Genomic DNA, 17,577 nt, shown 5'->3' with positions numbered 1-17,577 from the left:
CATGTTCTGAAAACAACAAACACACAAAAAAATGCAAGCACAATCATTAAATTGCACTCAGTTTAACTATTATTATTTTTGATGGAAATACATTTTATTACCATATATTTTAATTCGGTTTTAAAAATGCTTACCTATCTGTTTTCTGGCCAGATATCAGACACCGTTTTCCTTTGACCAGTGTGTCGATGTCTGGTTTTAGCTGTTGTGCTGTGGCAATCCGTAAAACAGCGTGGAGGTTGTCATCAGTGATGCGTGATCTGTGCTTGGTTTTATTTAGATTCATTATTGAAAACATCTGTTCGCACAGATAGGTGCTCCCAAACATGGAGAGAACACGGGCAGCATGAAGTCGAAGCTGCGGCATCTCACCAGGGGGCAGTAGACGGTAAAAGTCCTCGATTGCGGCATCCTGGAACTTTGCTCTTAGGCCACTGTCGCTTTGAAGCTCGATCAACTCCAGCTGAAGGTGATGGGGCACACTGCTGACATCGGTGGTGAAAGGACTGGCAAAGATGGCAAAGCCCGACTGCTGTGCTTTGAAGTCAGAGAAGCGCCGATCAAATTCATCCATTAACCGGCTCAGTTTGGTAGCCAACTTGGCACATGAAAAAACACCGGGAACTGAGGCAGAGATGTTCTGACAAGCAGAAAAGTGGGCAAGATTGTCCTGTTCCACTTGGCACTTCCATAAGTCAAGTTTACGCTGGAAACATTGGATCATGTCGGACATCTGCGTGATGACATGGTTGCGTCCCTGCAGCTTCTTATTCAGTTGGGCGAGATGCTCACTTATGTAACATAACATAGCAAAATCACACAGCCAGTTTGGATCCGACAGTTCAGCCAAGGGTTTTCCTTTACTCTGCATGAAAACAGCAATGTCTTCCCTCAGCTCAAAAAATCGTTTGAGGACGTTGCTCCTACTCAGCCACCGCACTTCTGTATGGTACGGGACGTCTCCGTGCTCCGAGCCCATCTCCTGCAAGAACAGCTGGAACTGCCGGTGATTCAGGCCACGCGCCCGAATGAAGTTCACTGTTTTCGTGACTGTGGTCATTATATTATCCATCCCCAGCACCTTCCCACACAAAGCTTCTTGGTGGATAATGCAATGATAACTTATCAGAGGCGTGTGACAGTTACTTTTTTGCATTTTCTCCTTCATTAGTCCAACCAAGCCCGTTTTTACTCCACACATTGCAGGTGCACCATCTGTAGTTAATCCCACCAATTTTTCCCAGGGCAATCCAGTTTTACTCACAGACTTCACCGCTTCATAAATATCCCGTCCAGTTGTGGTCCCATGCATGGCAGCTACATCCAAGAGCTCCTCGGTGACAGAGAGGTCCGACTTCACGCCTCTAATAAAAATGGAAAGCTGTGCAGTGTCCCTGTTGTCTGTGCTTTCATCAACAGCTAATGAAAAAGCTGTGTAACTGCGTGACTCTTCCGCCAGCTGATCTGCTAGGTTTCCTGCTAGCTCCTTGACTCGGTCCGCGATGGTGTTTCTTGACAAACTCACATTTTTAAAAGCCTGCATCTGGTCGGGGCACACCTGCTCACACACCTTCAGCATACACTGCTTCACAAAGGCACCCTCTGAAAAAGACTTGGAAGTGCGGGCGATTTCTTCAGCTACAATAAAGCTAGCTTTCACAGCCGCATCGTTTTTGGCTGTGGCTTTTGTGAACAAATTCTGTTGCGATCGCAGGTTGCCTTTTAACTCTTTAACTATCGCTTGTTTTTCTTGAAGGCTAACTTTAGCATACTTGGCTCCGTGTTTGGTTTCATAATGCCGACGTAGATTGTACTCTTTGATGACCGACACCGACTCAGAACACAAAAGACATACCGGTTTTTCTCCTTGTAGCACAAACATATATTCGCCTTCCCATCTTTCATGAAACAACCTTCCATCTGCGTCAACCTTTCACTTCCTGGACATTTTGGGATCATGTGTGGATATTTCTCATGGATATTTCTGCTCAATCTCACTTGTCGCATTAATTAAACACTGTTGTGGACACAGCGATCTAGTGGCAGAATGCGGTCACTTTGCGGGGAAAATATAAAATAAATAAAACAACCTTTTTTTTTAACGACGAATCAAGCACTCGCGCGGGAGACTCGCGCGGCAGACTCGCGCGGCAGACTCGCGCGGCAGACTCGCGGGCCACATGAAATGACGTGGCGGGCCACATGTGGCCCGCGGGCCTTGAGATTGACACATGTGATCTAGACAATATTAAACTAACTGGACGGGATATTTACACTCAAAGAAGAACAGACGACTTGAGAAGAAATTGGTTGGTTTTTTCATCGCTCAGTTCTACGTCACCCTTTTTGTTGCTATGATTGGTTGTAGGTCTTTTCAATTCGTCCAGAGGCGTTTTGCTCTGCGCCCGTTGGTGACGCCCTTTGGAAATCGAAACTGAACGTAGGTTCCAGACTAGAGCACGGTACAGGCCGCATTTTTACTAATGAGACGTTTACGTTTGTGTGTATGAAAGCATGCCTCTTTCGAGATGAGCGCAACAAGCACACGTTAACAGCAAGCACTCTTTGGCTCGCTGTAAACACGCACTTGTTGCGCAGAATCATAACCAATTGAAATTCACATAGGCCCACAAAAAAGCCAACGATAACGATAAATTCCACAAAATGATGCAAGAGGTTCTGAAGTTCTGTAGGACAGGTAGCCTGTGAAATTCAATCCCAAGTAAAGTAAAATTAACGTTAACACAAAAGCAACGCCATGCCAACTCAAACGCCTTATTGCGCAGATGTGACCGAGCCTGACCCAAACGCGACCATAATTTCTAAATATTTGTCCGAACCCGACCTGGCCCTTCAGGTCCCGTCGGGCTTGGTCGGATTTCCATGCTCTATTCCAGACTAATGGCAGTTTGCAATGGGTCTGTGCGCATGTCATGTTCTTGACATTTGTGTGGTATAAAAAGCTACATAAAGCACTAATGTCAGACCAAAGTGACCTCTCTGTGAAGTTCAATGTCTCGAGAGCTGTTCGTCTGGTTTTAAATGATGTCACCACCCTGGTTTAGACAATTATGCAACATATTGAGTTTACACAATTACTCAATGTAGCCAAAATTCCAGTTTCTATTTTTCTTATCTGGCTCTATCTAGTGGACATTTACTGGGGTACAGCTCCAATAGCTCTTCAGGTCAGATCACAGCATGTGATGCGTGACACGACTGAATTTGAGAATCTCATCACCGTTCCTTTCAGTCACACAAATATCAGCAAACACAAATTTCAACACGATACATTTTTGATACAGTGTTAATAATGGTTTAACGCAGTACAGATCTGTAGGGTCACAAACTTTGGCACACACTTTGTATCGTGTGTTTGGTGTGTTATCGTGTATTTATTGTGATCATTATCTGCAGGTAAGATTACAGTCCTTACTGCTGAGTCATACAGGCTTTGACACAACTCAAGAGAAAGGGAAACGTATTTTTATCCGGCTGTGTGTATTTTCGGTCACTAATGATTTACCACTTATTCAAATTAAACTACATAATATATATACACACACGGTTTAAACAATCTAAGATCAAATTTATTATTATTACATTATACTGCATATATGTTTTAGAATCAAATAAATTAATAGGATTGTAAAATAAACGTATCTTTCCAACTGTCTTGAACAGGGGCGCTGCCTGGCGGGGAAAAGTGGTACTGATTCTAAGGGCCCAGCCCAACGCAGCACGGCCCACGGCCCGCGGATGGCAATTAATAATATAATATATTATTGCCTTTTTTTTTTTTTTTTGAAATGTCTTGAAATGTTTTTTGTTTTGAAAAAACAGTCGATAGATGTTGGGGGGGGGCCCAAAAGTAGAATCTTTCATAGGGCCCAAAATTCCTGGCAGCGCCCCTGGTCTTGAACAAATAACAGTGGATAGCATGCAAACTATTCCAATATAGAAAGGCGGTAAAGCTATGCAACATGATCAAAATGAAAGCCATTTAATATGTTTGAAAGCACAACGAAATTGAATGATGTCTCTTCAAATATTTTATAAAATCCGTTAGTACTGTTCCTTATCTTAACTCAGTGTTAATTGCATCAGATGAAACACCAAGCCTATGTTTATATAGTTGCAGCGCAGACCTTGAACAGTCTATTTCCTTCAATAGATTCACATATACTTCGTTAAGATAAAAGAAGAAGTGAAACATAAGTCGAACAATCACAAATTCATATTTAGAATTTCTGAGATAAAATTAAGATAAGAGATAGGATTGTTGGGCAGATTTTATCGTTGATGGAGGATTACAGTTCCCTTCGACTAAACGTAAGCTTGATCGGCTCCTTGGGCTGAAAAATCAAATTAAACTCCAGAGGAACCTAAAGAAAGAAAGAAAGAAAGGTAACATGTCTAAATATGGCAGATACTTTATCCAAAGCAACAACAAGTTGATATTGAAGCAATTAGAAACATGGTGTGACCTAGTTTCCACAATCAACCAGATGTCAAAATCAGTCAGGAAAGAAGTGTGGCTTACAACGGTGTCTTTGCAGGTCTCCACGTTGTGATCCTGCAGAAGGCGCACCAGAATCATCTTCATGACCATCACAGCGAAGCGCATCCCCACACAGTTCCGTGGACCCAGGCCAAAGGGCATGTAGGCATAGGGGTGGATGTCCTCCCCGTGGTCTTTACTGAATCTGAGAAACACAAAACACAGGAGCACTTACTGACAGGTTTGCTTTTGTGTCTATTAAATAATGGAAGGAAGGTATAGCAAACTAAAGCTGGAACGTCGTGTTGTCATCCATCAGACCACTTCTTTATTCCAGCAGATGAAGGAATTGCATGGTATACTTGAGCAGAACAACATTTAACAACCTTAAGAATGGGAACTAGGGTAATAGTAATATTTTTTGTTGGCATATAGTATGACCCTATGACAATATATTACACACTATACACACACTATACATGTCAACTAATGTTAGCTATCAGTTAAGTTCAAATTGTTAACTAGCCAAGATATACCAAACTAGGGCAAATTAATTGATAGAGATACATCAATCTCATATAAACTATTGTATAGAAAATCCCATAGGCGGTTTGTTTCTAAATACCGTTCTGGTTTGAAGAGCTCAGGGGAAGTCCAGAAGCGGGGGTCTCGGTGGAGGTTTGTCACAGGGACCCCCACCGCTGTCCCTTCAGGGATGGTAAGTCCATTGATTTGGAAGGTTTTTTTGCACACTCGGTCGATTAAAGGGGTAATAGGCAGCAACCGCATGGACTCAGAAATCACATTGTCCAGGTACTCCAGATTCATCAGGTCCTCATATGAAACAGGGCTCTAGGGTCAAACAGAATGATATCATCACATCCTAAAAAGCTAAATGACAGCTCCACCGAGGTTGAGTCCTCCAACCTGGAGGGGCAGACCATCCTGATAGTCACTTTATAACTAGTTCATAAAGAAAATTGGTTTTCAAAGAAGTGAAACAGAAGAACTATAAACTAGGTGACAGGCATAACTCCATTTGATTCCATGTGTACCATTGGTCTCAAAACTAAGAGAAATTCAACTAGGATACATTTATCGGTAGGGGATTGAAATTAGTATAATCATATTTGTAACTTCCCCAAGTCATATTAAGACTATGAAAACTTAACCTTTTCGTGTGGAACATGTTGCATTTATTATCCTCACCAATGATGAAACTGACTGTAAACTGTAAACTTCACCAAAACATGAGAAATATTGGAGCAAACCAATTACATCTTTTGGAAGGTGAACGTCGATCTTTTGATGCAGGGTTTGCTGAGCGTCAGGGTTCAAGGCCAGGTTGTACAGGATGTAAGATAGCGTGGCACTGGTGGTCTCATAGCCGCCAAATATGAAGAGAATAGCCTGGGAGAGTATCTCTGGATCAGTCATACCTGGACAGACAAAAACAGGCAAAGAAATAGTATTATGAATTTATGAATGTTCATGTTACAAATGTAACATGAATTAACCAGTGTTACATTTCAATCAGCTGTTTAATGTCAATTTTAGATGGAACACATCTTTCTTGTTGATTCGTTAAATTTTTTAGGAAGTTTTCACATTTATTCTGTGTCAATCTCGTTTTCCAATTGTAAGACGTGTTTAAATTTAAACAACCAGAAAGTTATGGTGAACGCTAGTTTGTGTTACTCCACACACACTTATTCAACTGTCCTGTCTTCACTAGCATCTCTCGAACAATTCTCTTTGTACTTTCCACAGAGGAAGCCTCCAAAAACCTGCTTTCCTCCCTCTCCTCCTCTTTGGACTCCCTCTGTCCCTTCCACTCCAGACCAATGCGATCATCAGTGTGAGATCAGACTGTCCTGATGATATCTCTCAATACCTTCACCTCCTCTCAGACTTCACCTCCATTGTGTCAACAGCCAAATCTACCAGACCAAAATCAACTCCAACCTCCAACCCCCTCCAACATAAATTCACACATTCATACCAACAGGCCACATATGTCCTTGGCGACTAGGAGAGGCTTTTTAGTCATGTATCAATTCTAGAGATACAAGCGGTACAGGGTGTTCGAGGAACTCAGACGCTCAAGGCCACAAAAACCAGTGTAATTCCCGCACATAGCCACAAGGGATCAACACCGAGTACACATACGGGTATCCAGGAGGCGGGTGTTCAGCACCATGCTTAGCCAATCAGAGCACATAACTAAGTCCACGCCTGCGCATTATTAAAGTCACAACACATAGCTCAGGGGGCCAGAACGCTCCAGGTAACGCATCCATCAAATGTTCTACTAAGCGTATCTCCATTCGTCCATATTCAATTCCTCTCCTTTTGCTTCGTAGATATAATAGCGAACCTATACCAAATAAAGTGAGTTACAAGCGATCCTGACTCGGTTACCTTTTCTAAAAGAACGCAACACCCCCAACCTCCAACCCCAGGAAAGTTTTCCTTGTTCTCTTCCCTCCTCACCCCTTCCCTTCCTTCCTCCCTCCAGCCTCACTTTGTTACCTAGTTTACCAAGAAGGTGAAGGACATCAGCTCCTCTTTTACCACTGCCCCAATCCTCCCTCCCCTATCCTCACCTGTTTTTACCCACTTTATCCCTCTCTCCTCTGAAGGTGTCAACAGAATAGTTACGTTTAACCAAGCCACCACCTGCACCCTTGACCCGAACCCCTCCTCCCTCCTCCAGGGCGCCTCGAGCGACATCCTGCCATTCCTCACCACCCTCATCAACTACTTCCAGAGTTCACATTCTTCCTGACAAATAGTACCAATCAGGTCACACCTTGTCCAAACCCTGCAATCTTGACACTGGTGTCCCTCAAGTCTCTGTACTGGGGCCCCTTCTGTTCTCCCTATGAACTAAATCATTGGGCTCTGTAATCGCATCACATGTTTTTTCTATCACTGCTATGACACTGCTATGATGAGTGCGGATGACACTCAGCTATTCATCTCTTTCCCCTCCTCTGACAGCACCCTGATTGCAACACACATCTCAGAATGTCTGGCAGACATCAGCACTCACCTGAAGCTTAACAAGACTAAGCCCTTCCTTGTGTTCACCGTACATCTGTAGTCAGCTGGGTTTCATGTTTAAGATAACTAATGACATTCATTAAACCCATGAGGGAAATGTGGGTGTTACAGTGAAATTTCTGCCCATATGGACGGACTACTATATTTTTGTACTATTATTTCGAATTCTTACAAAAAAGCCCACATCAACGTGACTTATTCATATTGTAGTGTTGTGTGTGTTTAAGCCCGTGTTTTGATACAATACTATCTGCCACTGCAAGCATTTAACAGACAGTTGTGTGTTTATTTTATGCCTGTATTAATTTGTTTAGTTGTCTGTTTGTTTTGGGAAGGGGAGGGTGGGAGGTTGTATTGTATTATGTTTTGAATTGCAATTTCCACAAATGAATCATACATAAAAAAAAAAGACTGCGCTCCTCCTTATGCCAGGGAAAGATTGCCCTCACATGGACTTACTGGTCACTGTCGAGTACATTGCAGTAAACCCCTTAATGTATGGTGTGCGTCCTGTCACTTGATGTATGCACTTATTGTATGTTGTACGCCCTTGCACTTAAAAATAGTACTTAGCATTGTGTAGCATCTTATCCTAGCTATCTTTGTTGCATACGGGGAATGGGTTAACCTAAAAATTGTTAGTGCTTGGTACTATTACCATCCTTACTGTACCGACAGCAATATATTGTTTCTCTTTTTTCTGTATGTAATAATTTTAAGGCGCTTTGGATGAAAGCGTCTGCTAAATGCCCTAAATGTTCTCCTTCTCAAAGAGAACAGGAAATGTGCTTTGGTAGTCCAGAAATCCTTGTAAAGCTCATGACCCCTCTTTCTCTGTTCCTTCTCAAGGTTTCTTCCCTGCTAATTAGGTGGGTTTTCCTTGACCTTTTAGAGGGTTAAGGGCTCCCCACATTTTTCAGTTCAAGTTCTACCTTTCTGGCTGAACTGCTGAGATATGTGGTACTCGTCATTCACCTCACCACGTGATTGACTGACAACACATGATTCTGGTACACTCTCCACTACACTCCATCCCTGCACATCTGATGGCAATATAGCCAAAATTAAGAATGTAATCCCCAATAGAGTAGCGAGGCCAAAGAGTGTTATAAGGAGACAGTCTTATAGAGTTAATGTCCCTCGTTAATGGTTTGACTCTTTAGAAAGATCCAGCCATAATAAAAAAAATAATTTGGCTCTCTTTAATATTAAGGCACTTACCAACAAGACTTTCTCTATCAACGATCTCATCTGTGAGGAAAAGCTGGACTTAATTGTCTTTAAAGAAACCTGTGTTGGCCCAGATGGTGCCGCTCTTTTAGCTGAAGCTTCCCCACCAGACTACTCTGTTATCCACACTATACGTGAAGGAAAGAGAGGAGGAGGACTGGCAGCTATTTTTTCTAATATTTTCAAATGTAAACGTCAACATCTTGGTTGTTATTCATCTTTTAAGTACCAGGCCATCTTATTAGAAAACCTTTCTCTCCTGCTAATGATCACTATTTGTCAGCCTCCAAAGCACACTACCTTATTTGTAACTGAATTTTCAGAACTACTGTCAATTTGCTGTACTAATCATGACAGAGTTCTCATATCTGGGGATTTTAATTTACATGTGGACAATGCCTTGGACAACAAAGCAAGGGAGTTCAATGAGCTTTTGCTTTCTTTTGACTTCCCTCAACATGTTACTGCACCAACCCATAACTGTGGCCACACTCTAGATTTAATCATCTCTAGAGGCCTGAATCCTACTGTCGATAAAATTGTTCATACTGATCTTTCCGATCACAACTGTCTGTTTTTTAATATGACTGTCGCTGATCCAGTTAAATCTGATGCAGAGCGTGTTATAAAAAAACGTTTTTTTGGCCCATCTGCAGCTATTGATTTCCCCTATCACCTGCAGAGTCTACCTCTCGTGGCTAATGTCTCCTCAGTGCATGAAAAGGTAACTCAATTGAACTTCAAATTAAAATCAGCTGTTGACATAGTGGCCCCTATGAAAACTAAAAAGAAGTCACAGAGTAAAACTATACCATGGAAGAATGAGCAAATACATTTGCTCAAGAGAAATTGCCGCAGAGCTAAGCGCATATGGAGAAAAAGCAAACTTACAGTTCACAGCGACATTTTTAGAGATTCTATAATTGTTTATAACAAAGCCTTAAGCTGTGCGAGGCAGGCCTATTTCTCTGGCATTATTAATGAAAACAGTAACAACCCGAAAGTCCTATTTTCCACAATCAACCGCCTCATTAACCCTCCCCAGTCTCATAAGCAGCTTTGCCCTTCATCCAAATCTAAGTGCAATGAGTTTGCGTCATTCTTTGATGATAAAATAATTGATATCCGGGCTGGTATTGTGAACAATGTCGCAAATTTGAATAATCCAACTGTTAACATTACTCATGGAAATCATAGTTCCAAGTAAAATAGAACTTCGGAAAAAAATTGTGCAGATGAAATCATCAACCTGCTCACTGGATGCGATCCCTACTGCCTTTTTTAAAGATGTTTTAGACAGTTTGCTGGATGATGTACTAGATATAGATAATTGCTCTCTGTAATCAGGTATTTTTCCGGAGTCGCTCAAAACAGCTTCAGTCATGCCCTTACTGAAGAAAAATAAGCTTGACCCTTCTGTGCTGAACAATTACAGACCTATATCAAACCTGCCTTTTTTGGGCAAGATTTTCGAGAAAGTTGTTTTAAAACAATTGTATTGTTGATGTATTTTTACATGAGAATAATGTTCTATTACAGTCCGGCTTTAGGAAAGGCCACAGCAGTGAAACAGCTCTCATTAAAGTAGTTAATGACCTCAGAGTGAATATGGATAATAAAAACATTTCCATCCACATACTCCTTGATCTGTCAGCTGCATTTGATATGGTCGATCACAACATACTCCTAGACCGCCTTAATAACTGGCCTTTCAGCCACAGCCCTATCATGGCTTTACACTTATCTCACAGGCAGAAGTTATTTTATCGCTCTTGCTGACCAAGTCTCGGACACACATGACATATTCTCCGGTGTTCCTCAGGGTTCCATTCTTGGACCCTCATTGTTTTCTTTGCATATGCTGCCACTTGCAAAACTCATCTGTCATCATGGAGTTAACTATCATTTCTATGCTGACGATACTCAATTGTATTTGTCTGTAGGTGCAGACGACCCCAATGCTCACTTCCCTCACAAATTGTGTGTCTGCAATTACACAGTGGATGAGTGAAAACTTTCTTAAATTAAACGAGGACAAAACTGAAATTCTTATCATTGGTACCGAGGTGCAAAGAGATATAATGTTAAGAAGAATGGGAAGTCGGAGTGTACAAAATAAGAATACAGTAAAAAATCTGGGTATCATTATTGACTCTGATTTTAAATCACATATCAACAACACAACAAAGATTTCCTTTTTTCACCTGAGAAACATTGCCAGAGTCAGACCTTACCTATCCATGGAAGATGCAAAATAATTGATGCACGCATTTGTATTTTCATGTTTGGATTACTGCAATGCACTTCTAACTGGTCGACCCAAAAAAAAAGAAAAAAAGAAAAACTGCAACTTGTTCAAAATGCAGCCGCCAGAGTTTTAACAAAAACCAGGTTGAGAAATCACATCACTCCAGTTCTAGCGTCACTTCACTGGCTCCCTGTAGCATTGAGGTTTGATTTTAAAATTATTTTACTTGTTTTAGAGCACTACATTGTTTAGCACCCTTGTATTTATCTGACTGCTTGTCCGAATATGTCCCAACTCAACCTCTCAGGTCCTGTGGTGCCGGCCTGCTTAATGTACCAAAGATGAACGGGAAAAAGTATGGTAACGCAGCATTTTGTTTTTATGCATCAATGGCCTGGAACAAACTGCCCCTACAAATAAGAACAGCAACGTCAGTTGATAGTTTTAAGAAGCAGATTAAGACACATCTCTATGCTGCTGCTTTTAATTAATTCCACCATCTATTTGTTTTATCGGTTTTTATGGTTCTTTTTTATGCATTGAAGGTGTTTTCATTAATTCATTATTTTTATATATTTATTTTATCTTTTGCTCTATGCTTTTGCGGGTGTCTTGCCTGTGATGAATGTGTTTTGTTTTGTATTATCTTTATTTTGTGCATGTAAAGCACTCTGAGCTGCATTTTATGTATGAAGGGTGCTATACAAATAAAGATTATTATTATTACTTGTGGTAGGGGCAGAGACAGGCACCTGCATTCAGTTTTCACATTTTCTTTAGTATTTAATTAAGTAGTCTAGTAATTTCACGTCATCATAGGCCATCATCGTACCTTTACTTGGCTCCACTCCGTCCTTAATGTCAGACTCTTGGATCTCACTTTCAATCATCAGCTGAAGGTAATCACTGTGTCCCTAAACAGAACAGATACAACTCAAAACGGGAAAAGTTAACACAAGATGCTTCATCCTATGGAGAGCATTTAAGTCCTGTCCCAATACTGCCCCTACCACCTCCCACTCTGCATACAATTGTAATGTCTGCACTTGTACAAACTGTAGAAAAAAACAAGGGGCTTACAGATTTATCTTCCTTGTGGTCATGTTGGATGCGCTTAACAAGGTTAGAGAAGTAATCCACACTGGTATTGTTCATTGCTGAAAAGTTAATCAGCCTAAAAAGGTATTGTGTAAACGGCAAGGCCACTGAAAGAAAAATATACATAATAGGAACTTATCAAACCAAGTGTTTCGCAGATAATATGGCAGCGTCCACTTGCTCATTTTCCTTCCATCACCAATAGTAGGAATAGTTGGATAGAGAAAACGTACTTATTACAAAAAAAGGCCAAATTTTCATCTTCAGGAGATTTCTGAGTTGAACGCTGAGAGGAGCATCTGGATTGACTGTGGTGTCGGTGTCAATGCTGAAGGAAGCGCTGGTCATTACATCCAAGCTGTAGGGTGCGACAAATCTAAAAAGAAAGTGATTGAAATATGACTTTCCTTTAATTCCAACTTCTGTTCACTCCGTATTAAAGGCTTCACCAAAATAACACATTTCTATGATCGCCTTATCCTCATTTCCCTTCCTACCGAATACCCACAATGACCCACATTTATTTGCAATTTTATTTTTTGACTACAAACATTGCACAGGGAGAACTGTACTCACAAGAAGGGAACACCATTACACTACTGTAAAGCAGTGGTGTGTGTAGCAGTGTGTGTCTGTGTGCGTTATATCCAAAAACTTTACACATATTCCAACACTATCAAACACCAAACTCGTATTTTTAAATGGGTTTAGTACATGGATTCATGTACAGCTGTGTTAAATAAAATTTAACATTGTGTGTATGTTTGTGGTTGAACTTGAGTACAAGTGCCAGTTTAAAAACATACTTACTTTTTTACATCCACTGATTGGTCCGGCTTTACAGTGTCAAGGGTTTTAACAAGTCGGTCAGCATAGCGTTCAACAATGGGAAAGACCTTAATGAAGAAGAAAAAATCAAATTAATGAGAGATTTTACACGTTTGAACCACCATCATGTAATTCAGGCTTTACAATTTACTGGAAAGGAAACATTGCTTGTTGTTTACTGAAAACACGAAGATACGCAACCTGTTTCAGCCTTCCACTGGTAAACGATGGCGATATGGTACTCCGAATTCTTTTCCACCTGTCATCTTTAACCAAGGTAAGTCCATTTTTCAATGGTCCGAAAATGTCTTTAGCAAAGATCTGTGAACATGGGTTGATGTGTTGTTAATATCCTAAACACAGCCTTATGTGACATCTGGACGAAGCGCATTAATTAGGTTAAACTTGAGAAACAAGTGCGAAAGGGAAACATTTGATCCTAAACAACACATTCTAAAAATAAGAAAGGCTCTCTTACCCTTCGGTTGGTGAAGGTGGAATAACACTCCTTCACTAAAATAACCTTTAGCATTTCAGGATCGGCCACCATTAACATGGGGGAACGTCCATCAAACTGCCTGTCCATGAACAACATAAAACGTTGCTTACCACATAATGTTACCAAATGTTTAAAAAATATTGGAATTGTATTTCTCATTACTTCATTGTCAGTAAATTTACAAATTATCAAATGCTATGCTATACTATTTTTCAGCAACTCTAGAAAATAAACTTATTTACTGGTGATTGAAATAGCTGAATCCAGGCAGAATACTAGTCTCTTCTCCATTATCTTGTGTATTCCTAATAATATACAACTTTGAACAGGAATTTATGTCAGAACAACTTACCCCCAAACATCTCCATATTTCTTATTGCATTCAAGGGTGAAATGTATACCTTTCTGCAATAAGAATTAACATTAGATATTGTGGCAATCATGGGCGTGGTCGCCGTGTTCAGTGTGCCGCAACAAAGGGATCCTGGGGGGGTTCAGACTATAGAGCGTAAAAAGAGCTATAGAGCCCCCTTTTTGAACAGCTCTGGGTCTGGAAGTAAATTTCCCATTAATTTTCAGTTTACTTTTCGTAAAATCATTATATAAAGAGTTTTAAGCCTGGAACCTAGCCAATTGTTCGTAAAGGTAGTCGTGACCATAAAACGTTTGATTCGGGTTAAAAAATAATTTGGATAAGCTAAAGAAAAGGCAAAGGGTGCAGCACTGTTTTTCTCTTGCTACTCATGCCATAAACCACTGCAAACTTTTTCGCAATGGTTCCAACCCAATAGTTTAGCACGTTTTTTGCATCTTATAAGCTTTGTCATTATTATATTGTTTATATTTCTAATGCAAGTTGTGTCATATATTATGTTTGTCATAATATGTCATCGACATGATACGTTCCTTCGCTACTGACTGCAGTGACTGCTTCATCGACGACTTGACTTTCGCGGGTGCCGTTAAACCTTCTTTAATAGGTCCATGGGTTTAACGTTTCCACGGTAAGAGTTAGCTCCACCAATCAAAGACGTGTCACTTTTTTTATGGGTAGTGTAGTGGTTTCAAGTGACATCGCAAATAAAACATATTTTTCTAAAAACTAGATGTTGCCCATTTAACTTGTGGCTTCTACAGGACCATATACCATCGATTCACAACATAATGGCGCGTGGTACGTATACTGTAGCGTCACAGGGATTGGGAGATGGGGGCGGGCCTTCTCGGAGGGGGCTCTAGTGGGGATTCCTTTGGGCGGGGTTTGTTGTTGTTTGTTCCAAAGGTTTTTGAGCTGAGGTAACTAATAAATCGCTGTCTAAGCAAGACTTCATTCACTGCCTCTCCCTTGGTCATTACAATACTTTGGATGGTTACGACATTATGGCTTTTAATCAAAACCTCTATGGAGACAATTAAAGGGATTTTGACTTCCGGAACCACACTGTTGCGCTCTACACCAGTTGGACATTTGGCGCCCTCCTAGGTCCTTTGCGGCGGTGTCATTGTGTAGTGTTAAAGGGCTGGGGTATGCCTAGGTGGTGGTGTATTTGTGTTGTTGGCGTGTCCGACATTGCCACTGAGAGGTTCATGTTGATTTTTTAGGTGGAGTGTGTTCCTGTTTGTTATGTATGTGTGTTAATAAAGCAAACTCTCGCAGTCGTGCGGTGGTCGGGCGCAAGAGTTGTATACTGCTAAACCTTTGCTTGCGTCTCGTCCTTCCTGTGCTGCTCGCCAAAATATACAACCCAAAGACAAGATATTACATTTTCAAACTGATCAACTTTGTTATTTTTTTGTAAATATTCACTCATTTTGAATTTCATGCCTGCAACATGTTCCAAAAAAGCTGGGACAGGAGCAACAAACGACTGGGAAAGTTGAGGAATGCTCAAAAAACTCCTGTTTGGAACATTCCACAGGGGAACAGGCCGAAAACCAACATTGAATGCTCGTGACCTTCGATTCCTTAGCTGCTTGCACACCGCCGCGCGGCAACCGCCCTTATAGCACCTTAAGTTTCAACACGGGGAAAGCTGAGCGGTAGGGCAAAATCTGTGCGCGTTCACGTGGGCGGCAACCGCTGCCTGGTTTTCAGCCGCTTTTGTAACCGCCTCCCCTCTGCCGCTCTTCCCTCATTGAAACGAATAGAGGCGGCGAGTTGCCGCGCGGCGGTGTGAAAGCGGCGGCAGCCGCCCGGCGGCAGCAGCAGCAGACGGCACTGCATTAAAAACCGACATCAATGTGTAAAGGATATTACCACATGGGCTCAGGATGGAACACTTCAACAACCATTGTCAGTTAACACAGCTCGTCGCTACATCTACTAAGTTAAAACTCTACCATGCAAAGTAAAAGCCATTTATCAACAACACCCAGAAACGCCGCCGGCTTCTCTGGGCCGGAGCTCATCTGAGATGGACTGCCGCAAAGTGGAAAAGTTTGCTGTGGTCTGATGAGTCCACATTTCAAATTGTTTTTGGAAAGAATGGACTTTTTGTCCTCCGGGCCAAAGAGCAACATGTGAAACAATAAATAATACCATCCGGATTTTTATCAGTGCAAAGTTCAGAAGCCAGCATCTGTGATTGTTTATCAGTTTGAACATTAAGTATCTTGTCTTTGTAGTCTATTCAATTGGATATAAGTTGAAAATGATTTGCAAATCATTGTAGGCCTATTCTGTTTTATTTACGTTTTACACAACGTCCCACCTACATTGGAATTGGGGTTGTATATTAATATTGTGTGCGCGCGCTTGTGCGTGTGCACATTCTGAATACAATATTTGTTTAACCTGTTTATCCATAAGGCTGGATGGGCTTATTCATATTGGTTATTGGTTTGCAGTTGTGAATCGTTTCTACTAGTACTCACTGTCAGAAAGTAGGGCATTGTTCCCAAAAAAGGAAAGGGTCTCGGCCCACTAACGCCCATCTTTTTGAAATGGTTAAACGGCCAAATGCCATACCTGCAAAAATAGAAGCACACAAAACAATAAGTTGAGTAATATAAGCTTTTCCTCTTTATGCCCCCAAAAGCATCCAGTGGAGACGCTGTCAATCACAGCGTCTCACGCACACTATTGTATTAAATGCAACACACAGAAAACTCTAGTACTATTAAGCGCCAGTCTTTTACTTACAACAGCAATAGGGTTAAGGTGAGAACAATAAGAGTCCATGTCGTTGCTGAGAAAAACGGTAAGAAAAACATGTTTTCGGAGTAGAAACAACGAATCTGCTGCCTTTGAAACGAGGAAGTATAATCAGGTACGCAGCGGAGACGGTGGAGATATAAAAACATGTGGGAGGAGCTAAATGTTCAGTGAGGGGGGTTGGTAACAGTTGAAAAACGGTCAAAAAATAAATGTTGGATGTTTTTAGAGGTTTCAAATATAAAACCCATTGGATTCTGTGAATGGAAATGTATGTAGCTTACAAAACAGGTAGATTCATTTAACCATTAATAAACGTAAGCCAATGCAGTAATCATTAAGTAACTAATCTTAATTATTGGTTCTAGTAATCATTTGCTAATGGTGTTCATGTTTACTTGTGGTGTTCATGTTAACTAAGGTATTAAGGGATACATTATTTTATTGTGTTAGGTATAAGGTTTAACCCTGGTGATCAGATTTCTGAGACAAAATCCGGGGATATTTTCGGTTCAGAAGCGTAAAAACCTCCAAAACAAGTAGTGATTTTGTCTTTGAAAAACTAAACTTTTTCTCTGATCAAAAAAGCTGAGATCACAAACTCCATAAAATCAGCTGTTATAAACAGGTATCAGCCAATATGGCAAGGAAAATATCGAGGTCAAGGAGAAATAGGCAATCAACTTACTCAATGAATGTCAAGGGATTAGGCCACAATCACAGTTATTTTAATCAACGTGCCGTCGTTGGCTGGCTGAGGCAGCCAGTCAGCCAGCCAGAGAGTGCTAGACATCACTGACCCTGACAGGCTGGCACAAGTTTGTGATGAATAGTTTGTAATAAGTTTCCAGTGGTTTTATTTAATGACAAGTTGCCTATTACCTCTAAGGAGCTAGAGTGACACTGAAATGTCCTAATAATAAAACTGTGTGCCGTAGAGTAGTACTAAACTG

General features: G+C 41.0%; 1 protein-coding gene across 1 annotated transcript; it reads right to left on the bottom strand.

Annotated features, from left to right (window-relative positions):
* Positions 1–3,980: 3,980 nt before the first annotated feature.
* On the bottom strand, positions 3,981–16,752 carry LOC307071541 (cytochrome P450 3A27-like). Its single transcript, XM_079730554.1, has 13 exons — positions 16,613–16,752; positions 16,345–16,438; positions 13,823–13,875; positions 13,450–13,549; positions 13,173–13,292; positions 12,954–13,039; positions 12,377–12,519; positions 12,126–12,250; positions 11,878–11,959; positions 5,780–5,940; positions 5,127–5,353; positions 4,544–4,706; positions 3,981–4,385 (listed from the first exon to the last, which is right to left on the bottom strand). Exons 1-13 carry the CDS (start codon positions 16,681–16,683, stop codon positions 4,311–4,313), a joined length of 1,500 nt encoding a protein of 499 aa, XP_079586680.1. The 5' UTR covers positions 16,684–16,752; the 3' UTR covers positions 3,981–4,310.
* Positions 16,753–17,577: the final 825 nt, after the last annotated feature.

The sequence above is a fragment of the Pollachius pollachius genome (genome assembly GCF_949987615.1).
Source record: "Pollachius pollachius genome assembly, chromosome: 2".
NCBI classification, from domain to species: domain Eukaryota; kingdom Metazoa; phylum Chordata; class Actinopteri; order Gadiformes; family Gadidae; genus Pollachius; species Pollachius pollachius.
Note: the sequence above shows the minus strand (reverse complement) of the source record. Positions and strands in the feature narration are given on the sequence as shown.

Coding starts and splice junctions, on each gene's coding strand:
- LOC307071541 (XM_079730554.1), bottom strand. CDS start 16,683: ATGTTTTTCTTACCGTTTTTCTCAGCAACGACATGGACTCTTATTGTT. Junction 12,520..12,953: donor CAATCAGTGGATGTAAAAAA/GTAAGTATGTTT, acceptor CTTTCTTTTTAG/ATTTGTCGCACCCTACAGCT. Junction 5,941..11,877: donor CGGAGTGGAGCCAAGTAAAG/GTACGATGATGG, acceptor TTGTCTGTCCAG/GTATGACTGATCCAGAGATA.